Raw genomic sequence first — 25,588 nt, 5'->3', positions numbered from 1 at the left:
CAATATGCTGACTCTGTAAACCGCTTAGAGAGGGCTATAAAGCACTGTGAAGTGGTATATAAGTCTAAGTGCTATTGCTATTAGCATGTAGAAGCTCAGTGTATGGAAGCAAAGACCTCGTCATTGATCTTTTTATTTAATTAACAAATTCATGTGGTCACTCATCTACTAATGGAAGCATGAATGCTTAACAAAGATAAGCACATAATATAATGATCAAAGTCACTTTGAGAAAAAAATACTAAAACAAAGTCAAGGCCCCATTGAAATCTCAGCACAAACTGAAGAATTGTCTAAGACTAAATTAAAGACTTCTAGACCATGGCTTCCTAGCGCTACCAATAAACACTACAAATATTTTGTTTTTCTCTCTTTAATGATTTTAGAGGTACAAAAAAGGCAAGTTAGAAAGAGTGGTGAAAAACACAGAAGGTATATTTATTTATTTATTTATTTATTTTATTTTAATTTGATTTATATGCCGCCCTTCTCCGGAGACTCAGGGCGGCTTACAGTGCGTTACAGCCTTCATACTTTTGTATATTTATACAAAGTCAGCTTATTGCCCCCACAAACTGGGTCCTCATTTAACCTACCTTAGAAAGGATGGAAGGCTGAGTCGACCTTGAGCCTTGGAGAGATTCGAACCAGCAGTAAATTGCAGGCAGCTGTGTTAATAACAGGGTGCTTTAAACCACTGTAGTACCAAGGCTCTTAGAGATAGAACACAGCTTTTTTCTAAATCCTCCAATAAAGTTCTAATTTTGAGGAAAGACAATTGGAAAATAAAAGAATAGTCAAAGCCTATTAGACTCAAAGGCCTCAAGTATATTATATTGGGCTACTTCATTCTTTTGCTTAAGTAATAGCGTGTTAAATAATAATTTGTTAAAATGATAAGTATCACTTTTCAAAATCAGAAGGCAAGTGGACAATATCTTGGATATTTGACTTAATTCTGCCATTTTCCCAAATTCTAATTGATACTATCTCTATTTAGGTCTTCACTATCCAAGAGCAATCTTGACATGATGGCTAGAAGAAATCTGGGCTAATATTGTTCCCATGATATAATATGTGTGCCTATCACATTACTGGTTGATGCTGAGATAGCATTAATCTGAAGAAAATCAGTTCTGCTTAATTTCTGAACACATAACTGGAGAATCAGTGAGATATCGATAAGTTGCAGTTCAAGCATGGGCCCATTGGCCATGTTGATTAGGTCTGGTTGGATTTGTTGTTCAACAAAACTGAGATTCATATATTGGCTACTTTTTTATTAATGATGTTTTCTATCCCATAAGGAAACTTTCAAAATAGAAGTGGGATTTTTTGTGCCTGACCTTACAGAAAATTATGTTCATGAGGGATAATACTATTTCCATGATTTTCACTTTCCCTGTATTCAAGAGCAAGACTGCTTAATGCTCATTTTCAGTTACCTCGTATCAATTATATTTCCATTACAGGTAGTCCTTGTTTAGTGACTTCCTTGAACAGCAACCGCTTGCACTTGCAATGGTAATGAAGAACTAACTTTGCGACCAGTTGCTGTTCCTAATTGTGGTCACTAAATGAGGACTGTACAGACAAATACTCATCTTGCTACAATCCATTGTATCATGTATTGATTAGCACTTGAGTGAATTACGCATGATGCAATTTTCCCCCCTGTAATTCGCAGTAGCAACTTTTTAAATTAGCAATACGCTGTCTTCCTTCTCACTTTCATTTCAAGGTTCATGTGGGCAGCACTTTTAAAGAAGACCATCTCTTCCAGTCACTTGGATCAGAAGAAAGGAGTTGTCCCATTCCAGCTAATGGCGGCTCCTTCCCATTTAGTTTGAATGGCCATTTCCAGAGATGGCACTCTTTTGTTGGGATCCCTGTCATCCACAGAATGGTTTTCTTCCCAGTGATGAGAATGTGTATCTGCGAAGAGAACAGCAAACATGCATTTACTCTGGTTCAGGCAAAACAGATCTTGAGTTCATTTTAACATTAATTCAGCATGTAGCCATACTGTATATTGAAATTAGAAGAGCAGATAAGTCTCAGTCACTTTTTGAAATGTTTCTCAGAATAAAGCTCACAAAATGTAACTTATGTGAAAGAAATTATACAAAGGAAAAGGATTGTGCCCTATGTTCACACAGCTACATTTCAGATTAGGACCATTATCTACAGTTTTTGATACAGAAGACCAAGTGGCCAAGACCAGTTCTGTATACTTCCAGAGTACGTGAAATGGAAGACATAGGAAGGCAGATACCAGTTAAATGTTAGGGGGGAAAAAAACATTCCCAGCAGTGAAAAAAATTATCCAAAGATATACTGGGTTCCCTTCATGGGAGATATTCAAATAAAGGCTAGATAGCGAAAGGATTGCACTGATCAAAGAGTTGGACTCAATAGCCTAAATGATATCTTCCAAGCCTATGAATCACAGAATATTTTGAAATATTTTGGATATTTTGAAATATGAAAATGCAATTGTGCATTTATCATTCTACATCATTAGATTGTTGGAATTTCTTCACACATTTCCATTTACTAGGCCATTGATTTCAGTGGTCTCTCTCTCTCTTTCTCTCTCTCTCCATCCAATCATTCATCTATTTATTCATCTATTTATCCACTGACTGGAGACCTCTCAAATATTTAAAAAGGGATGTAGGACTATTCCCCACAGTCAACTTGCCATGGTGAACTCACCATGGCCAACTCACCACTGCCAACTTGCCATGGGACAATTCACTGTGGTATAAGAGTTACAGTAATATTGAATAAATTGTGGAATAGAATCATTTAAAAAAAAAGAATACCAAAGGAGGGACAAAATGAAATGTGAATGACAAAAAATAAAATATTTGTTTTTAGTTGTTTTAAACAATTAAACCCAATTGTTGAATTGTCCTGTGGTGACTTGGCCATGGCGAATTGTCCCATGGTCAATTGGCCATGGCAAGTTAGTCACAATGAATTGTCCCATTCCATTTAAAAGGTCCCTTCTTGCCGAGTACCTTCTCATTCTAGCACAGTACTCCATACTATGATATTCAAACCTTCACTTTTTTATTACAGCACTTCAGCACGTCACTTATTGTATACAATAGAGCAGTTTTATGATATATATGGTCTTTAGGTAAGTCTTTTAATGGCTTATATGGCTTGAAACAATTGGAGTATTTCCCTTGCCTTTATTGGCAATGATTTTGGAATTTTCAAAATCAGAAACTTTCATTCTCAGTCACAGCTGGATCTTTTAAGATGCTAGATTGTTTATTTTAATTTGTTTATAGTTTGAGTGATTGTCTAAGAATTTTTAGGAATACTTTTTAATCTGGGGTTCATCACTTTACAATTAAAAATTAGAAGGGGCATTTAAATTGATATCACTTTTAAAATTTGATTTACAATGATCAGAAAAGACAGGAAAATGGATTTAAGCATTACTTGTGGGAAAAAGAAATAAGCATCTTCCTTTAATACTTTTCCAAGAAATATAAATGCCTACCTATTGTTAGATGAACAGTTTTCTTTTGGGAGGGCTTGCCTTTATAAAAATATAAATCAAAGAGATGTTCCATTTTCCAATCAGACAATAACAGCCTGTTTAAGCTGAAGAGAATGCTGTATGTTTCATTTATGTTGCACAGCCATATTGGCAATTTTGGTGTCTTCAACATGCTTCCAACCTGTAGTATAAAAGTTGTAGTTATGGATCAAGTGAAATAAAATGCAATTGCATGTTTTCTTAGAATTGCATATTTCTAAATTTAAAATGCAAACACCTCACTCTAAAAAGGTTAAACTGGCATAAAAGTAAAATGAGATTCATTGTCTGCAAAAAGTGGTGATGGTTTTTTATTTCAACCACCCTGGGAACAATTCTAGATTCTTCTGAGGGATGTCTAATTAGTCATGTCTGGGATAGTAAGCTATCATTCCCTAAGATCTTAAATTCTTCTAAAATGCTGTCAAGTGGACTATGAAAGTTATGGCAGTCCAAGAAATAGCCTGAATTATCCAGTGAAGCTGAATGATGAAAGAGAAAAACACATGAATTATAAAATTAACTTCCATGAGTTGTGGCAACATCATCAACCTAACAAATACTAAACAGAGATTTATACAAACACATGAAATATGACTTCTGGAGGATTATGGCAAATTTAAGACAGCTCTGCTAAAGTGGAGCCAATGACTGCAGCAAAGACCAATGAACAGGGGAGCAGACTGGTTTCTTGGAACGTCTCCAGATAAAGAGAGGACGTGCCCTCAACTCACGATCACATGATCACAATTTAGGCGTTTAGCAACCTGTTCACACTTATAGCTGGTTGCCAAGTGCCCCATGATCATGTGATCGCCATTTCCAATTTTCTCTGCCAGCTTCCCCAGAAAGTCAATGGGGAAACCAGCAAGGAAGGTTGCAAATTGCGGCTGCCTGCCAAAAGGAATCCCTCTTGTCTTTGGGGTCTGACTCAGAAAGCTTCTTGCTGAAGGATTTCAGCTCTGAGTCTGCTTGGCTTTTGTCAGGGAGCTCTTTCAGCCAGCTTCCAGAGATGAGAGGGAGCTGAAATCTAATCAGGATTTTCAGCCCATGTGTGGAGAAGCAATGCAGTAGAGCAGTGATGGCTAAGCTTTTTGGTGCTGAGTGCCCAAAGCATGCACGTCTGCATGCAACCCCAAAATACAATGCAAGCACCCCCGCACATGCACCCCCCCACATGCGCCTCTCCCTCACCCATTTTTGGCTTCCAGGTTGGTGCAGGAGGCCTTCCAGGCCCAAAATGGGGTGTGGGGGCGCGCACACATGCATAAACTCATAAAATGCATTGTGAGCTCCCCCCCCCACATGTGCCCTGCCCCCCATGCATGCACATGCACATCCCCCATATGCGCCCCATCCCCGCGCATGCACAGCAGACACCCAAAAACCAGCTGGCTGGCAGGAAGCATGTGCGCATGTGTAGTGGAGCTGGGCTGGGACGACAGCTGGCGTGCCCGCAGAGAGGGCTCTGTGTGCCACCTGTGGCACATGTACCATAGGTTCATCATCATGGCAGTAGAGTAAAGAGTGCAGGGTGCCTAAGAGGGGCGAAGAGACCACGGGAGGCCTGGTGTAGGCTGCATACAAGTGTCTCCGCTCAGAGGCTGAAAATCTTGCTTGCACATATACTGCCCAGTATTACTATCAGTTGCTGGGAGAAGGGATTATAGGATTTACATCTGCTTATGAGCTTCTTGTTAACACCTGCTAGGCTCCTGTCAGAAGAAAATGCTAAACTAGATCAAACTTTTATTTCACCAAGAAAGATGTTTTTTATATTCTTCTATAAGCTGGCTGTTTCTCATTGTTCTCACTCTTGTTGGCTCATGATGTCTCAAAGCTATTTTGAGATCCTCTTATGGGGACTGGACCAGTGGTGGGTTGCCCCCGGTTCAGACCAGTTCGCAAGAACCAGTAGTAAAACTGGCAGGAGGCCTTGCCCACCACCCCAGATGTCATCAGTGATCTGCGCATGCACAGAAGTAAGTCGCGCGCGCAAGCGAAGCAAAAGAGTGTGCATGATCCTATTGCAAACCGGTAGTAAAGGTAAGTAACCTTGGTAGTACAGTGGTCTAAGGCACCCTGTTATTAAGCTGGTTATTAAGACCAGCTGCCTGCAATTACTGCAGGTTCGAATCTCGCCAAGGCTCAAGGTTGACTCAGCCTTCCATCCTTTCTAAGGTAGGTAAATTGAGGACCCAGTTGTGGGGGCAATAAGCTGACTTTGTATAAACATACAAAAAGGATGAAGGCTATTGCTGAGCACATTGTAAGCCGCCCTGAGTCTCCGGAGAAGGGCGGCATATAAATCAAATTAAAAAAAAAAAAAAGTAGAACCCACCCCTGGATTGGACTGGCTAATCAAGGGAGCAAAACTCCTTCAAATACTTGTCAGCTGAATGCTTTTTTCCACACCTGTAGAGATCTGTACTGTTCTGTTTCTTCCTTGCTCCATCGTAAGTAGCCAACATCACCGCGGGAGAGAATTCCATGCTGTACTTTTTGCACGCTGCCTTCAGTGTCAAGCTTTTGGCATCCATTGAACACATGTGGACTTGCCCTGCCAGTTAAAACGAGATTCAGAATTGCCTAAAGGGAGAAAGGACCAACATTACACTTCCAGGTAGTATGAAGAATCAGGACACCTGACTATAAAGACTAAATTGCTGCTCAGTTGCCTGGGGTCTGCTAGGCAAACCACCCTGCCTCTGAAGGTGTCAGCTGCAGCTGCTGGCAACACATCAGGAAATCTTTTGTCTTGGCTACAATCTCTAAACCCTGAAACCCAACATTGCCCAGTAACTGGAAACATTAAAGTATAGCAGCATATTATTTTTTTTTCATTTTTATGTACTTATGGAAAGTAGTCAAAGACTATAAATTTCACATTTAGAAACTTACTTGTCTGCAGCTAATGTCTCCATGTCTCCATTGTAACAGGTGAGTTGTGGTGAAGTCGAGATCTCCCTGAAGCCTGTTCAGCCAAAAATAGAGAAAATGCTACAGAATTGGTTTCACTTATAGTTTAACTTTTTTTAAATATTTTTTTTATTTTTACATTTAAACAAACAATACATAATTAATTATTCAGTGTGACATCTGAGTACATATTTTTGTGTCATTATATTTCCTCCTTTACCATCATTTTCTTGCTACATTTCTATCTGACTTTTACATTTTAATTTAATTTATTACATTTTTTCTAAGTTTCTTGCATTATATTAATTTTTATTATATCTTATCTCTATCCATTGATAGAATTGCCCCCATATCCTGTAATACTCCACTTATAGTTTAACTATTAATTAACTTCACTTCATTTATAGTTTGCCATCTACACAAAATCCTGTTTCAGCTATCCTATGGCAAAGCCTATAGGACGGAGAATGAACAATGTTTAACAGCATTGCAGGGTGTAATAATCAGTATGATATTAACTAAAGCATCCGACCTAGCTGGGAGACAAGAGTCATGAAGGTTATTCTGTATGAATAGATTGTTTGTTATTTCACAGCACATTTCATTTTTAAAATATTATTGAGATCATGCCCGGTCTTTCTTTATATAAACACTCAAGTTTAATTTACATAGCAGAGTTATGGAATTGATAAAATAGGAAGGAAGAAAATCAAATAAACCTCCTTTTGAGAGGCAGGATATGGAAATAATAAGCAAAGATATAACAAATATGAAACTGGGCAATTAAGGGTCACTTAATTGAAGGGTTTTTTTTGAAGAGCCTTTCTGTAAAAATCACCTGCATCTCTTGATCCTCTTCTTTCCTACTTTGGTTTTGGATTTACAATTTGCATACCCTGTTTCCCTGAAAATAAGACATCCCCTTATAATAAGCCCAATCAGGCTTTTGAGCGCATGCGCTAAAATAAGTCCCCCCGAAAATCAGCCCTCCCTGAAAATCAGCCCTCCCCAAAAACATTTAAGCGCATGTGCAGCTGATCCCCGCCATTTCCTCTGGTTAGGGTTAGAGACACAGAGCTGGAAATCAGGTAAGACAGCAAGAGGAGCCCCGTCTTGCTCAATGCGCCCAAAATAATAAGACCTCCCTGAAAATAAGGCCAAGCACTTATTTCGGGGTCCAAAAAATATAAGACAGGGTCTTATTTTGGGGGAAACACGGTAGTACGTGGTCATAATTCTGTTGTTTTTATTGTGATATTGCAACCAGCAGAAAAACATTCAGCAATTCCAGATACCAAAGGTTGTTTTTCTCAAGGGAGAAAAATGGGACTGTTTGCAAACAAGGGCTATGTTTATATCCATATATATTGAAAATCTTCTTTGTGGAACTGAAGTGGAGTCCTTGATGCTCTCTGAGTATTGATAGTATATGGATCAACTTATCTTCTAAAACTTTCTTTACCGATGAATATAAATAACATTTTCAGAATCTTAAGGTATACACATTGATTGGTAAATAATTGCTTAACTTAAATCTAAGTATTTAAAAAATGGAAAAAAAAAACATTTTACCTTTCAAATGTCCTGGAGAAAAGTAAACTATACAGAAATAAGATCACCCCATGACTTCCCTCAGAGTTCAGCTGATTCAAATAGATTAAAGAAAACAAGAATTATTTTAACATTGCCCAACTTTTCGGAGAATTGTAATTAGATGTTGTTTCTTGTTTTTAATTACAATATTATCCAAAATAGCCTTTCCTAACCTGGTATTTTCTAGATATACTGGGATTACAGCTTCCAAAATTCTTCACCAGCATAGATTTATTTATTTATTTAAAAATGTACATGGTTGCCCAATTCTACAACGACTCTGGGTTGTACACAGAAAATAATAATTTTAAAATGCAATTAAAAGAACCAAATGCTAGAAGAACAACAACCAAGTAGACAGGACCCATTACCAGGGGTGAAATGCTCCCGGATTGGACCGGATCGCCCGATTCGGTAGCGATCTTGGCTGGTGGTTCGGCGTTCCGATAGCGATGGCAGAGAAAAGCTCTGCCCACCCGTCCGGGTATCATTACTTCCTGCTCTTAATCAGGTTTTGCGCCTGCTCAGAAGGTCTGCGTGTGCATGTGATGCGTATGCGCGCACATGAAGTGAGCATATACACACGGCGCGTGCACTTCCGAACCGGTAAGGAAGGTAAGTAGATTTCACCCCTGCCCACTACCCACTCTAACCCAACAGCTGTAGAAACAGCCAGATTTTGGATGACAAGATGAAGAAAACTTCTCCATACAAAAGCAAACATGATTATTCAAAATGTATGAAAAGTTTAGCTGCTGGATAAGAATAAAATTGAATTAGTTAATACTTCTGGATATGAACCGGACAGCAATCCTGTGTAAGATGATTTAAGAATAATCCCTAGTAAACAGGTAGTAATTGTTTAAGAGAAAAATACACGGAACTGTAGTTCTCTTTCTGAGTATAGTAAAAAAAAAAAAAAAAGACTGGAAGAGATTCAATTTTGTAAGTGAATTGCACACCCTCTACTTACGCAGTGTATGTGATCCAAGATAAACTGCTGCATTGTTTCTTTTTCAAAAAAGTCAAACAGTTGAACCTGCAAAGAAATATTAAGAACTACAGAATGCCCATAAAGAGGTTGGATTCCAGTAAGAACAAAATATTGAAAAACATTGTGAGATATAGTAATTACCTCATTCAGCACTGTTACAGACAAGCATTGTTTGTTCTGATTTGAATTATGTATCTTGCATATCCTAGAGTTCACCTTAGTAAAATCTGCCAGATTTCACTGGGTTAGAAAAATGTGGATGTCTCCTAAAGAGCAGCAAAGTAATACATAAAAGTTAACTATTTCCAGGCTACTAGTGGGTTGTTTGAATGTTTGCATCCCACATATGGTTTCCTCTTTTATCACATACAGCAGTCTTCCCCAAATAGCCTGTCACTATTATAGGTAGTCCTTGACTTATGTAGTATCTATATATGAGGTGTGTATACAGTGATGAAATCCAATTTTTTTTTACTACCGGTTCTGTGGGCATGGCTTGGTGGGTGTGGCAGGGGAAGGATACTGCAAAAACTCCATTCCCACCACACTCCAGAGGAAGGATACTGCAAAATCCCCATTTCCTCCCCACTCCTGGAGGAGGGATATTGCAAAAGCTCCATTCCCACTCCACTCTGGAGCCAGCCAGAGGTGGTATTTCCCGGGTCTCTGAACTACTCAAGATTTCCGCTACCGTTTCTTCAGAATCTGTTAGAACCTGCTGGATTTCACCCGTGTGTATATACACATACACATACACATACACATACACATACACATACACATACACATACACATACACATACACATATACACATATATAGTCCATTTGGGATCAGAATTTCCATTACTAAGCAAAATGGTTATGAGTGAGTCACACTCAATTTTAGGATATTTTTGCCATAGTGTTAAGCAAATCATTGCAGTTGTTAAGTGAATCATGTGGTCATTAAGTGAATCCAGGTTTCTCTATTGACTTTGCTTGTTGGAAACTGGCTGCAAAGATTGCAAGTGGGATGCTGCAACCATTGTAAATACACACCGGTTGCCAAGTGCCCAAATTTTGATCATGTGATCATGTGACTGTGGGCATGCTGCAACAGTCATAAGAGAAACGTCCAATTGTACGTCACCTTTTTCAGTGCCATTGTAAGTTTGTATGGTTGCTAAATGAATGGTTGTAAGTCAAGGGCTACCTGTACTTTTAAATTCTTAGAATTCTGGCTTTGAATGGGTGGCATTCGTTCTAAGTATTTATTTAGCTTGTGTACTTTTGAGGATTTTTTTATGTTGGGTCTAAACCAATGGTGGGTTTCAAATTTTTTTACTACTGGTTCTGTGGGTAAGGCTTGGTGGGCATGGCATGGCTTGGTGGGCGTGGCTTGGTGGGCATGGCTTGATTAGTGTGGCAGGGGAAGGATACTGTAAAATCTCCATTCCCACCCCACTCCAGGGGAAGGCTACTGCAAAATCCCCATCATCATAGATGATGGCGGGACCAGTCAGACTTTTTACTACCGGTTCTCCGAACTACTCAAAATTTCCGCTACCAGTTCTCCAGAACTGGTCAGAACCTGCTGAAACCCACCTCTGGTCTAAACTCAACTCAAAATATTTCTCCTTTCCAGATCTTTAAAATAGCTCATCTTACTTGTTCAGTAAAGTGATCCACTTCGTAGTCTATATTTGCAGTAAAGTAGGTATCATCCGTGATAAGGCAGATAGTTGCTCTCTGACTTTCTCCTGCTGTCCACAGAATGTCGGCTACTGCTCTTGTAAGAGTTTTTTCTTGCTCTTTGAGGCTTATTTCAGATATACTGGAAAGCCAAACAGAAAAAGGTCACAGGGAACCATGAAAGTAAATCAGTAGATTCTGAACTATTTCTTTGATTTTTATTCACAAAAGGCATTGGGTTGGATGTGTAAAAAAAATAATAATACCAAACCATGATTTAGCATGATGTTAAAATAAGATATGCAAGACTTGGGTGTGTTATCTCACTAGGGTTTTTCCTAAGTGAATGGGAAAAGGTTTCCGAAATGGTTCCTTTTATTAATTGCAAGTATGTCATATATTATGGAATAAGAAACTATGGTTTATGTTGAGCTCAACAAGGTAGATTCAAATCTCGGTTTCTTAAATTGGGTGATGAAATTTACCAGGATTAATGTTAAATGCAATCCCCGCAGCCTGGAACAGCTGATTGGCGGTATTCTGGGAGGCCAATCCAACCACCAATCAGCTGCTCATGCTAAATCAAGCTGTACTGAAACTGACCAGGCTGTTTGCTGCAAGGAGGCAAATTGCTGGGAGGCAGAGGCAGATTTTTTTTCTTGTTTTCCTCCCCAAAAGCTAGGTGTATCTTATGGTCTGGAGCATCTTATAGTGCGAAAAATATGGTACTTTCACATGTTTAGCAGAGGAAAGACAAAAGCAGAGGAAATAAGATCTTTGGAGATGCTAAAGTGAAAAGAGATTAAGCAAAGTGATAAAGTGAGGCTTGGGGAAAGCTTGGACCTGGTAGGAAAATCAGAAATGGACACCTCTTGAAGGGAGGTTTTTTTCCCAAGAGCATAAAGAGGCAAGAAATGGATCTCAGAGACAAAAAGAGAAATAGCAAGCTACGAATATAAGCAGAGACACACACAGACAAACAGATGCAAAGAAGGAGAAAGTTGACCAGCAGAAGTTTAGCAGTTTTCTCAACCATAGTGACTCAAGATATGTGAACTTCAGTTCCCAGAATTCTCCTGCCAACATGCTGGCTGGGAAACTTTAGGAGTTAAAGTCCAATATGTAATATTGTCAAGATTGAGAAACACTATCTTAGAGGGATGGTTAGCAAAAAGAAGACGTTAACCTAGAGAGAGGCAGCCTGAAGTGACCAAGGGATCAACATCCGAAAGGAGAGTCCGAAAGGAGTCCGAAAGGAGAGTCCGAAAGGAGAAGGGTGGTATAGAAGTTTGAATAATAAATAAATAAATAATAAACATCAATGAGGAGAAAAATACTACCGTACTCGTGAATAAGCAAGAACTAAAAGGAGGAAATCAGGGGTTGGGAAATCAATCCAACCAACGTGAGTTAGAGCCACTATTAAGGCCTACCTCATGGTGATAAGTGCAACAAAACACCATGATTTCTCTACCCTTCTTGAGTCTGCAGAATGTTGCCCAGCAGCCCCTGTGCAGGTTCACATGCATTCAGATTACCCGAGGACCCCAATGAGATTGGCTCATCCTACCTGCATCAGCAGACCTCAATGGTCAAGGAATTCTGGCTGGCAGGATCTAAATTGCATGTGTGTTGACATTTCTTCATACTTTGTGAACAGAACATGTGCTATATTAATCCTTTGTCAAACAAATGTTAAATGTAAGTGATAGTGGAAATATCAGTATGGGCTTTTGGAAACAGTCTTTTTTGCTGTGGCTTCCACCTTCTGGAACATCATGCCCCCTGAAGTGAGATCTGCAACCACTCTTTTGGCCTTCCAAATGGGCCTGAAAAACTGGCTCTGTCAACTGGCTTGGGGCCCCAATGGGCATGTGTCATTCTGGAAGTGTTTAGTGGATTAAGATAACACCCCATTTCCTCCCCATGTGCATCTTGCTCCCTTCCCACCTTTGCCCATTTTAAATCAGTTTTAGCATTAATATTTGTTTTAATGTTTCAGTGTTATATCCTGTTGTTTTTATTGATTGTAAGCCACCTAGAATCAAGTCTAGGCAAGATGGGCAGCATATAAATGTGATAGAGATAGATAGATAGATAGATAGATAGATAGATAGATAGATAGATAGATAGATAGATAGATAGATGATAGAAGATAGATAGATAGATAGATAGATAGATAGATAGATAGATAGATAGATAGATAGATGATAAATGAAAATATACAACACTTTACAGCTGGGATTCCTCTTTTTGAAAACAGAGGAGGCAGCTTGGAGATGGCCTAACAGGCCAGCTAGTGCACAGAGACAGAGAGAATGGTTGGCAGATTTCATTTGTGAGGAAACTGCCAAGAGAATAGGCTGGAGGAAACTTGAGGTTTGATACTGGGAGGACGAGAAGCAGATTAGAGCCTGGAATGGTTCAGAATGGAGTGAGTTTCTCTGAGATTTTTTGCAGAGGGACAGCTGTTGCTGTGGGCGTTTGTGGAAGAAGGTGAGAAGAATCAGTTCAACTATATACTATGCTGTTGAAATGAGTTGTAACTAAGATGGCTGAGTGTAATGGGCAGAGAGTTCTAGCTATGATTAAGCTTCCCTGCTGAGTGCATAAAGATCCCACTAAGTCCCACCGCTTATTACTGCTTAAATTATTTCTCCGTGTTATACTCTCTACATTGTTTTCCTAACGCAAATTATAAAGTTCCTGTCTATTCATAACTCACAGTGGAAATTGCTCTTTAGTGTCTCTCCACTGGATAGAGATATGGCAGCAAATTAATATGCACATGAATTGAATAGATGCTGGAGTGATTCTACTTGGGAGTTTTGTTGCAAATGCACTCCTCAAGTTTAGGACTGAGTGCCATCTGAAAAATGAAGTTACATATGGTTAATTAAAGGAACACTGAAGGAGGTTACAGTTCCTCTCTGGACTTGTGGGAGAAGAGTGGGAGATCAGAGGTTTACTGCCCTTCACATGAAAATAACTGCAAATCCTGCAGTTTTAGAACCACAAGGGATCCCATTAAGCCTTATATATGGTCATCAAGACCTCCAAATTCTTTGAACAAATGAATGACTGGAGAGAAATACAGTTATGTTTTAATTTTAATTAAATTCAAAAATAAATGAAATGAAATCAGATTTAGATACTACCTTTGACTTTGGGGACTGAAATCCAAGGCAGCCCATACAGAGGTGGTATTCAGCAGGTTCTGACCAGTTCTGAAGAACTGGTAGTGGAAATTTTGAATAGTTTGGAGAACCGGTAAATCCCACCTCTGACTGGCCCCGTCCCCATCTATTCTCTGCCTCCCAAGTCCCAGCTGATCAGGAGGATTTTGCAGTATCCTTCCCCTGCCATGCCCACCAAGCCACATCCACCAAGCCATGCCACACCGACCAAGCCACACCTACAGAACCGGTAGTAAAATTTTTTGAAACCCACGACTGAATCCACTCAAAGGCCAACTGATGCTTTCAGTCCAGAAAAAGCAGTGTCTCTCTGCTGATTTGAAAATGCTATTACAGGCAGTCCTCGACTTACAACAGTTTTGTTTAGTGACCGTTCAAAGTTACAATAGCACTGAAAAAAGTGACTTACGACCCCTTTTCACACTGATGCCTACTGCAGCATTCCCATAGTCATGGGATTAAAATTCAAATGCTTGGTAACTGACTCATATTTATGACAGTTGCAGTGTCCTTGGGTCACGTGATCACTTTTTGCGACAAGTGAAATCAGTGGAGAAGCCAGATTCACTTCACAACGGTGTTATTAATTTAACAACTGCAGTGATTCACTTAATAAACATAGCAAGAAAAGTTGTAAAATGGGCAAAACTCACTTAATAACTGTCTCACTTAGCAACATAAATTTTAGGCTTAATTGTGATTATAAGTTGAGGACTACCTGTATTATATTCTTCCTGCTCCATCTAGAAATTAATAAATACAATTTTCTCTATCTCAGAGGTACCGTATTTTTCAGGGTATAAAACACTCTGGAGTATAAGATGCACCTTAGTTTTTGGGGAGGAAAATAAGAAAAAAAAAATCTGACTCTTCTTACCAGCATCCATTGGTATTCATCTGGGTAGCGTCCTGTCAGCATGTGAGAGACTTGAGGACTGTTTGGAAACTGAAACAGTAGTTGTTGTGTGAGCAATAAGGAAGGAGACAGCAAGGTGCCTGGGCGTGGCTTAGCTCAACTGTTCTAAAGCTGCATGCTGTACTAATCTCTGAAACTAAAACTGAAACTGAAACTCCTCTCCTCTGCTTGTATTTTGCTTGTATTTACTACCATATTGGAAAACCTGCTTTTGGTATTGTACATTTACTTCATGTGTTATATTATATGTAAAGAGAAGTTATTGAATCCTGCTGAATCAGTTACTTGTGTGTGCTTTCTGGATGTGATTGCTGCTGCAAACTCTGACAGTCCTTGCAGCAAATAGCGAACAGCCAGGTCAGCTTCAGCACATTATTGCAGCCTGATTCAGCATGAGCAGCTGATTGGCGGGTGGATCGGTCTCCTGGAATACACCCAATCAGCTGTTCCAGTCTGCAGGGATTGCCACAGACCATCGCCTCCTCCGTGCCTCACATTTTTTGTTACATTCAGTGTATAAGACACACCCAAATTTTCACCCTCTTTTAGGGAGGGAAAAAATGCACCTTATACTCTGAAAAATACGGTATACATTTCCTTACCTTTGAAGGGAGATATTTTCTTCTTTGTTTTGTACAAACAAAAAGTGTTTCATGATGTGAACCTGAACTGCCATCTGGATTGCTGTAGCTCCAACCTAAAAAAAACAAAACAAAAGAATTGCTCTGTGATTTGCTTACACTATGATACAAATCCAATGTATTGGAGACCTTATTCAATGCTTACAGGAGACTGAGCTTTGACCAACGTACGTACATCTCCATGCTCTATTTAGAACAATACTGGACAAGCATTTTTCCATGTCATGAAATTAAACAAAAATCTATTAGCTCCTTGCTGTCTACTTAGGCAGGAAGAAGAGGTCTTGGAAAGCATAGATCTGGCCAGACCCAGGAAGTATTGTATCACAAATTGAGTATATATAGTATTTTCCAGATTTACATGACTGTGTAAATCAGGTGGCATACATATTTAATAAATTATTGCTCATTATGATTATTTATTAGTTTTTTTATCCTTTATTAGTTGTATAAATATCTCAAAGTGGCAAATAGTCTTTTCTCTTCTTATTTTCTCAGCTTGGCAGGCTGAGAGAAAGTGGCTGGTCCAAGGTCATCCAGCAAGCTTTCATGCCTAGGGTAGGACTAGAATTCAGTCTCTTGGTTTCTGGGTCAGCATCTTAAACAACACAACAAACTTGGCTCGCATTATTATGAATATTTTTTTGAGTTTGAAAGGTGAATATTGCCAACAGACAGTTGGTATGCAGTTGTTTTTTTTTTTTGACTTTACATGACAAGCTTTGGAACACTTAGTTGCTAGAGTCAGCTGGAAACTTCTGAACCTATATAGGATAGATTTACCAATTCTCTCTCTAGAAAATGCAAATATACTTAAAAATCACATAATCAGTATTAGAAAGTCTTTTACTACTTGACATTCTCCATATGTGCTAGTCTTTGTGCAAGTATCTATTACAGAATGCTGGACTAAAAATATAAATCTTTCTTTAAATGAGCAAGATTGCTTGCAATCCATTTTTATTTTTATTGTTCCAGAAAAGAGAAGAAAGAAGGAATTGAAGTAGAAGGATTTGGTTGGACCTTCCAGTAAATAGGTGAGATTCTGATAAAATACTTATCAATTAAAAAAAATGTTGGGCAGTCATTACCTTATCCATCTCTAAGGCATAGGCCAAATCAGTAAAAGGGCGGTGAAACCTGAAATATGATCTTTTCCATTCATAGTTGAAGACTTCAAATGTGTTTCCAAATAACATCCTTCGCAATTCCTTTGAATGGGAAAAATAGATTTATTTAGTTCACTGTTAAGTCGGTCAACAATCAAAGATCTTTTGGTGATGAAGATATATTTAAAATCTCATATATACAATCATTGTAGGACATAATAAAAAGAGAGCCAAATAAAAACAAAAAAATTCCCTGGGAGCCAAACTATATAGAGATAGAAGAAAAAAGAAAGTAAAATCACTAGCTCACAAAGCAATCAATAAAACCACCCTTAAAATGTCATTGAGAGTAAACAGCATTTCCTCTGTTTTATATTAGTATTATTATTATGTATTATATTACTATAATAATATAATATAATAATAGTATTATTATGTATTATATTACTGAGCAACCATGCCAAAACAAGGGAATTGCATGGCATGCCCTATTCTTGCAACCTTTTGTTTTGCAGCCTTTGGCAATGAAAATTGGGTGTTGGTTAAACATATTAAGTCCCAGACAGCCAAATAAGGATGGGAATAAGGCTCCAAGTTAGTCCTGGCTGTAGAGCTGAAACCCCTTTAAATCGATTCCTTACAAGGCAGATCATTAAATATAATTTTGACGGCCTGTCTCCACTACAGTAACAAAATAAACAGAGGCAGTTATGCCCATTTAAGGAGTGCTGGAAGTACACTTTCAAACAGAGATTGTGGTAGTCAACAGGAACAAACAGGTAATAGCACTGGAACTAGGGGATATGAAATCATGGAGATCACAGTACTGTGGTTAAATTCATTTGATTTGCTAGTCTATCTTAAATTAGATTATAATATAGAAGTCAACTATGTCTTAGCAGGTTATGTAAACCAAGCCATCATATTAAATCATAATGTGGTTTGATTGCTTGAGCATCGCTTGTTAGGCAAGCAAAGGAGTTGTGTTTCATTAATCTTGGTTTATATGCTAGCTAGTTAGTAGGAGAGGGTGCCAAGAAGAGAAAGCTCTTCTTCACCAAAACAACTCATGTAATTTCAGACGCATCATCTTTTGTTGTGAGATCTGATTCTAATGTCTACGTTGCTCTATACCTAGTGAGGTTTCAGGTTTGTGCATTTTAAGTGATCATTCCCCATAAACATCTATTTTAATTATTCTAACAGCAGCATATTGCAGTCTTCATCCTAACAGCGTGACTAGATAAGAATTCTCCGTTTCCTTAATTCTGGCAAGATTAAGTTTCAGCTCATGCTTAATTGATAAGATCTGCTTACCAGAGCCATTTCCAATGAGATGGGATGCCCTCCTAGGTCTGATGAAATGATTACAGCTTTGGGAATTGAATATAGAGTATTAAATGGAAACCTGCTCTGTTCCGAGGGGTTTATATTTTGACATGTTCCAGAGGCATCTTTATCATTATCAGATTTACAGTCTTGGTATTTCTGAAAAAGATGAAGAAACAGAAACATTTTAACTGCAAGGTAATAACAAGATTTTTGTATTAATTCCAATCATCGGTTGAAAATTCAATCCTTTCAGATGCATATCTTTAAAAAAAGATGACAGTAATTTAAAGACAAATTATGTTGTTACATTGCAGAAAGTACAATTGGTACAATAATAATGTGAGCACTTTGTTAGCTTAAGCAAATTTCCTTCAAAACGAATTCCATTGAAATATTTGGAGTTAGGAGGCTCAGAATGAGCATTCACCATTACTCCTGAGCTACATACATTGTTTCATTTATATTCTGATTCATGTATTATAGTCTACAGCAAACATAACTAATTAAAAATAATCAACTCCTGGAATTCCCAAGCATACATGTCAGTTTTACTTTCTGTATTAAGAAAGAAAAGACAAATATTTGTCTTACTTACTATTTGATTCTTGTTTACTTCATCCTGCAATATTTCTATATAACTTAACTTAGAACCTACCCATCGTTTGAGCTGGCTTAGTTTCAGTCTGCTATCCATAGCTAACGGATAGAATGAAAGACGTCACAAGTTATCAAGTGACTAGTGGCACTTAAAAAGAAGAACAAGACTTAGTACAATATTCTGAATTACTCAATAAAAATGATCTTATTTAGAAATAAATGTCAAAGTAATCCTGGGAATAGAGATATGTTCTTCATACAGAAAGTTTGAATGATTCTCCTGTCTCCACATAAATTAATAGTTATTTTAAATAGTTTTTTTTTTTAAATTTGCTTTCGGGTGAAGACTGATTATGAACCATATGCAGCAGGGGTGAAATCTAAATTTTTTTTCTACCGGTTCTGTGGGTGTGGCTTAATTAGTGGGCATGGCTTAGTGGTAAGGTGACTGGGTGGGTGTGGCTTGTTAGTTAGGTGGGCGTGGCCAGGTCGATGTTACTTCTTTGCCCTTTTTTAACCTACAAAACACAACACAACACAACTGGCTCACCCACAATGTAAAAGCAGCTGTGCTAGACCCAAAATGGCCCCTGGAACAAGCAGGAACCTCTCACAGCCACAAAAAGCCCAAAAAACCAACTTTCACATTTTACACACACACAACACAACACAACTGGCTCACACAATGTAAAAAGCAACTGTGCTAAAATGGCCCCCAGAATGGCCCCTGCAACAAGCAGGATCCTCACACAGCCACAAAAAGTCCAAAAAAAACCAACTTTCACACTTTACACACACAAAATTCCACATACAGCTTTGTGAGATTTTGTATGTTTGTGTAGTTAGAGTGAAACCCTACAGAAACACACAAAATCTCAGAAACCTGCACAAATATTATTTTATTTTATTTTATTTTTATTTTTATATAAAAGCAGCTAAATTTAAAACTTCCTAAACTTTAAATGGCTATGTCTAAAAAAAGAACAACTAAAAAACCCCCCAATTAACTATTTTTTTTAAAGCTCGCAAAGGGGGAAAAAACTTACAGGCAGGCAGGCAGGCAGATAGAGCTGCTCACCGATGAGCTTGATTGCAGGCAGGGAGATTCAGTTGCTTGCTGATGCAATGGATTGCAGGGATTACAGCAAGCGAAGCAAATCAGGCATGACCAGCAGCTAAGGTAAGCAAGCTGGAGGCTGGGCGGCGGGGGGGGGGGGGGGAGAAGGGATTTTTGCTACTGGTTCTCCGAACTGCCCGCCGCCATCACTACCTACTCACCCGAGCCATTCCGAACTGGGAGCATTTTACCCCTGATATGCAGTATATTTATATGGATAAAGAGTAATGCTGCTCTACTGAACTAAGTAGATCTCAATTTTGCTATTTATTCTAAAACAGCCATATGCATGGTTTATACACCCATTCTGTTAATATTTGTTCACTTGTATAAACATTGGCTGACTCAAAATATTTTTGGTGGATTTTTTTTTTAAAACATGCTCTAGCCCTGATCTCATATAAGGAGTCCATCTATCAAATTTGAAGGTATTTCTAAATGATTTATGTGTATAGAAATGTGTATTTATGCATACAATACATTCATACATATTATTTCTTTTCAGAGTAAACTACATTACACAAAGATCAGAAACAACAACTATCATGGCTTTTGATATATTACGTTTTAGATCCATATTCCTCATTGCATCATACAAAAAAGAGCCTTGGTAGTACAGGGGTTTAAGGCACCCTGTTATTAAGCTTATTAAGACCAGCTGCCTGCAATTACTGCAGGGTTCGAATCTCGCCAAGGCTCAAGGTTGACTCAGCCTTCCATCCTTTCTAAGGTAGGTGAAATGAGGACCCAGTTTGTGGGGGCAATAAGCTGACTTTGTATAAATATACAAAAGGATGAAGGCTATTGCTGAGCACATTGTAAGCCGCTCTGAGTCTTCGGAGAAGGGCGGCATATAAATCAAATTAAATAAAAAAAAAATTCATTTAACATTTGCAAATCATTTGAATTTTCTACCAGCAAAATGGCATCATTTGTATTCAAAGTACACATTCATTCATGTCCCCATGAACACAACTCTAACATTATCACATATTACACTTGTTTGTTTAATGTTATTATAGGTTAAGGAATTATAATTCATTTATAGAGTCCCAATACATTTATCTATAAATACATTAGCAAGGTAACATAATACATTACATCCTGCTCAAAACCATTTGCTAAGCATTCTGTTTTAGTCTCAAAAATATTACCCTATTGCATTCATCAACCAATGTTTAATACATGAAAAAATTTCCATAATTCAAGGCTATTCAGTTCTTCATATGTTTTTCTAAATCAACAAATATACAATATTCATATATTTCTCACTGAACTGCTGAAGAGTTAAAATTGGTCTATGACCTCCTTTTAGGCGTAAACCTGCACTGCTTGTCCAAGTATTGGTATTGTCACTACTTATACTTATTAAGTCAGAATTATGCAAAATCCCTGCCCAAGAATATTTAATGAATTAATCCATGTGTAGTTTTTCTATTGCCTCTTATTATCTCTCCCCCCCCCTTTTTAAACAAAGGAACAATAATGCCATTTTTCCAATAAAAGGGATGGATCCTGTCTTTACAAACACAATAAAAAAGGCATAGCACTACTCATGAGCTGGGGTGGCTTAGTGGTTAGAATGCAGTACTACAGGCTACTTCTGCTGACTGCCGATTGCCAGCCATTTGACAGTTCAATCCTGGCCATCTCAAGATTGATTCAGCCTTCTATCCTTCTGAGGTTGGTTAAATGTGGATCCAGATTGTTGGGGGAAATATGCTGACTCTGTAAACCACTTAGAGAGGATTGTAAAGCACTGTGAAGCAGTATATAAGTCTTAAGTGCTATTACTATCTAATTCATCACTATCCTTTTCAAATTGTGATGCCCAGAAGTGGACATTTATTTCAAATAGGGTCTGACTGGTGAAATTAGAGTGAACAGTTACTGTGATCAGGACCAATGTTTTTGTTAATGCACCCCATATTAGCATTTGTTTTTTGGCAGCTGTGTTACACTGCAAGCTAAGTTTAACTTGTGGTTGATAAGGACACCGGATACTTTTCACATGCACTATTGCCAAGGTAGATCTCCTACATTCTATAGACTCACCCTGTAATAAGATGGATGGTTAATACATGTAATAAGTGAGTAAGTAAGTAAGTAAGTAAGTAAGTAAATAAATAAATAAATAAATTCTGTATTTCTGCTTTTCATTTTTCCTTCCGAAATTAAGAATTCTGTGCTGTTCATTTCAGCCCACAATTCAAATCTCTTCCTGTTAAAGTATTATCCAGCTGCAGCAGTTTTGTACTATCTGCATAGCTGATCAGGAACTGCTTAACTCCCCCATTTCAGTCACTGATAAAGATACTGAATAGCTTAGAATCCATTACACATTCTATGGCACTCTATTTGATATCTCCCTCCTAGCTGAAATGGAACTATTAACAAGGATGCTTGGGTACAGTATCTTAGACAATTATCAGTCCATCAACAGTAGTATCATCTAGCCATGCTTTACCATTGTATTAAGGAGCATATCATGAGCAACTTAGCTGAAGGTTTGGCTGAGGTCCAGATATAATACGCGTATAGTTTTCTGATCTACTAAAGTAGTAATGCTACTATCCAGCGTGATTAATTTTCAGCAAAACCTTTACTAGCTCCTGCCTATCCAATCACATCCAAATATGCTGACAGATGAAAGCTAATGCTCTTTCTCTTCAGAGAGAAGACAGGCGCAGAATAGAAGTTAAGGAATTCTATTTTGGTCCCAATGGAACTATAGCCTCTGGGTGTCCATTTGTTTCTAACTTAGTCAGAGAACACACTGTAGTTTTCGATATCTCTTCAGGCCTCAACTCTTTCTGAAATTTGGCCTTTCTGACAAAATTCCTACATATTATGGACACTACCTAGTATATCATTGGTTATAAGCCTCTCCTTCCATTTTCTGTAGAAGGAGGGGCTTATTTTTCTTCAGCATTTTGGAGATCTGTCTATGTATCTCTCATTATCACTATTGTATGCCACTTTGAAAGAAGTACATCAGATGCAGAAAGGCTTCATCTACATTTTTTGCTTGTCCAGAGGGGTTTTTAATAATGGCATTACTTCCCCCCCTCTTCTTTTAATCTCACCAAAATCTGTCTGCCTGTCATCTCTATCTGCCTACCTGCCTGCCTGCCTGCCTATATCTATCTATCTATCTATCTATCTATCTATCTATCTATCTATCTATCTATCTATCTTTGTCTATGTATCTCTGTCTTTCTGTCTCTCTATCCATCTACCTCCCCCCCCCTCCGTCTGTACAGCACAAACACCTTCTCTCTCTTTTTTTTTTGAGTCTGTTCCTTCCAAAGGCATGTGTCAATCATGGGCATCCTGCTGCTAAATTTCAGTCATGCTTATCACAACATACTTGTCTTCCTGACTACACACACTTCTGTGAACTCTATAATGGAATTCTTTTCACATTTTTTTTCAAGTAGCTTTCATATCCTCTTTCTTTACATCCAATTCATCCATTTTCTATTCATTCAAGACTCATGCTTTCTCTTTCGGCAATCATTTTGTTTTTATTCTAGAATCTTTTCCCTTTCTTTCATATCCTTTTTCCAAGATGCTTTCCTGACAATACCAAAATTCTGACCCATATTCAAAACTTGTCATCAATCTTTGCATTTGTTTACATACAGTAAATAGATCTACACTTAAACCAAGATTTCAAAACATCAGGCAACAAAGCAGTTATTTATCAGTTTTCAAGTTCTGATTTTTTTCTCTCCCATCCATTATTGCATAACAGAATAATTTCCTCCTTATCACATTTATTCAGAATGGTGCACTTTTCCCTGCAAAACACACCAAATTCTTCATCTTTTTTTGGGCCATCAGTAGGATTGAACTGTAAACCATACCAGCTATGATTTTCCACTTTCGCGCATATACATAACCTAGATGACCAAGTCATACTTTTTGAAATACATCGTAGTCTCTCCATTCATAATTAAACTCACTTCTTCACTTTCAGGTTGATTTTAGTGATGACAGTTATTTTTTTGCTGCATTGTTTTTTTAAAAATAGTTTTATTAAAAGATTTTATGACATAATAAGAATTACATTCAAAGAAAAATACAGTAAAGTAAATGTGAAAAAGCAAAGAGAGGAAATTAAATGTAAATGTGAAAATAAATGTGAAAAGGAAAAAAGAGGAAGAGACAAAGCAAAAAGAGATAGAGAAAAATAAAAGATCAGAAAACACAAATATGTATATTATATGTTTGTGTGTGTGGCTTCTGATCTTCTTACCAGCAGTTATGCATACAATTCTAATCAAAACCCTCTCAATGAGATTCCCTTCATTTTTAAAGCAAAATGTCCATATGAATTTTTTTTGCTGTATTGCTACTGTATAGACTGGACACTTATTCCTTTTTAACTATCATTCTTAGACCACAAATATTATAGATAGGGATGCTGTCTTATTTGTAAAAATAGAACCATACATGTGTTGATTCAGTGCTGGAGAAAGACAGACTTGTGTAGTTATCTAAAGCATATCTATATTTTTAGAAAAACAAATGTCTAGTTTACTTTAAGAATGCTTTAGAAATTGATACAGAAAAACTGGATTAGATTTTTTTTCTCTTAAAATGCCCTAGTAGTAATACATAAGACATCTAAATATGCAAAGGTTTCTAAAATGCATTTAAACTTACAAAAATTGAGAAACAGCTCTGTCTGGAAACATTTTTGAGTGCCCGTTTGAATAGTTTCTTTGATTTATTGCACAAATGAAAACTCTTATCATCTCCCTTAGGTTCACAGGCTATTTTTATGAGTAGTTGTTGATGGCAAGATTAATCTACTGATACATTCAATTTTATGTGAGATCAAAGATCAACCTGATCAACATACTGGAAAAGTATGGAGGACACTTACCTGAAAGGTTCTGTGAGTGATCTCCAACCTGTGGAGAAAAATACAGTTGAAAATAGCCATCTAGCAAATGAATAGCTTATGCACATATAATCATAAAGATTACCATTCTGTATCAAACCACTTCACCTCTTAGTACAGCATATAGGGAACATTCCAGTCCGAAACATGTTTACAAAAAAAATCTTCATAAATTACGTGGGTCTTATTTCCATAAAACCTTGACTTTAAAAGCAATCTAATTTTTAGGACTTGTAAAATTATAGAGGAAAAAAACCTTACCCACGAACGTTGAAAATCTTTCTCCACTTGTCTAGATCTGCAATTTTGCTGGATATATCTTCTAGCTCCATTTGGACTGAGCTGCACACATCACTAGATGCTTCCTTGTCCATCTGTTTGCTGCACAAAACTATGTATTTTCACCATTAGCAATAAGTTTCCCGAGACATGAAAATACTGTATCCTCTTTTATATAATTACCTGTCAGAAATGGTTTGAACCTAGGTTTATACCCAACAACCTTGCCCCCTTTTCTGTCTCCTCATTACACTTACTGTAAACTTAATACTGTTACATTGCAATTAAACTTTCATTAGAGTTGTACATAGCCCTGTGTTTTCTGCCCATTGTATATATGGCATAAATGTTTAATGCAAGACACAGATTTATATAAAAACAGGCTGCAATTACATACTCATTTCAGGGAAATTGGATCTAGTGAAGAAGATTGATAGATTACTTTCATACCACTTGGGAGGCGGCAGCATATATGAGGGTTAATGCTTTATTCAGTTTGCTGGTTGCAGAATGTTTGGCAGAAAAAAATGAAACCAAAATTGTGCCCTAACATGAACAGCCAGCAGTAAAAATTGTATTTCACAAAGTTCTTTTTATAAGATAATGTCACATTTGGAAAATGAGAAATTTAACTTGAAGATAACGGGTTCTTTTATGAATATCCCTTATTGGCAGCTAGCATATAAACAGCTATAGTAATATATATATATATATATATATATATATATATATATATGTATATGTATATGTA

At 37.6% G+C, this 25,588-nt stretch overlaps 1 protein-coding gene across 1 annotated transcript; it reads right to left on the bottom strand.

Moving 5' to 3' along the window:
* Window positions 1–1,792: 1,792 nt before the first annotated feature.
* MINDY4B (MINDY family member 4B) lies at window positions 1,793–24,932 on the bottom strand. Its single transcript, XM_070946208.1, has 12 exons — window positions 24,820–24,932; window positions 24,541–24,568; window positions 17,918–18,088; window positions 16,583–16,702; window positions 15,453–15,547; window positions 10,714–10,879; window positions 9,045–9,110; window positions 8,051–8,121; window positions 6,461–6,533; window positions 5,975–6,148; window positions 3,521–3,701; window positions 1,793–1,935 (listed from the first exon to the last, which is right to left on the bottom strand). The coding sequence occupies exons 1-12, from the start codon at window positions 24,930–24,932 to the stop codon at window positions 1,793–1,795; spliced, it is 1,401 nt and encodes a 466-aa protein (XP_070802309.1).
* Between the last annotated feature and the right edge of the window lie 656 nt (window positions 24,933–25,588).

The sequence above is a fragment of the Pituophis catenifer genome, unplaced genomic scaffold (assembly GCF_029215685.1).
Source record: "Pituophis catenifer annectens isolate HBS135680 unplaced genomic scaffold, rPitCat1.0.hap2 SCAF_6, whole genome shotgun sequence".
NCBI lineage: Eukaryota > Metazoa > Chordata > Lepidosauria > Squamata > Colubridae > Pituophis > Pituophis catenifer.
Note: the sequence above shows the minus strand (reverse complement) of the source record. Positions and strands in the feature narration are given on the sequence as shown.

Coding starts and splice junctions, on each gene's coding strand:
- MINDY4B (XM_070946208.1), bottom strand. CDS start 24,932: ATGGACAAGGAAGCATCTAGTGATGTGTGCAGCTCAGTCCAAATGGAG. Junction 6,534..8,050: donor TTCTCCAGGACATTTGAAAG/GTAAAATGTTTT, acceptor TTGGCTGAACAG/GCTTCAGGGAGATCTCGACT. Junction 3,702..5,974: donor AACAGTACAGATCTCTACAG/GTGTGGAAAAAA, acceptor TTTATACTACAG/GTTGGAAGCATGTTGAAGAC.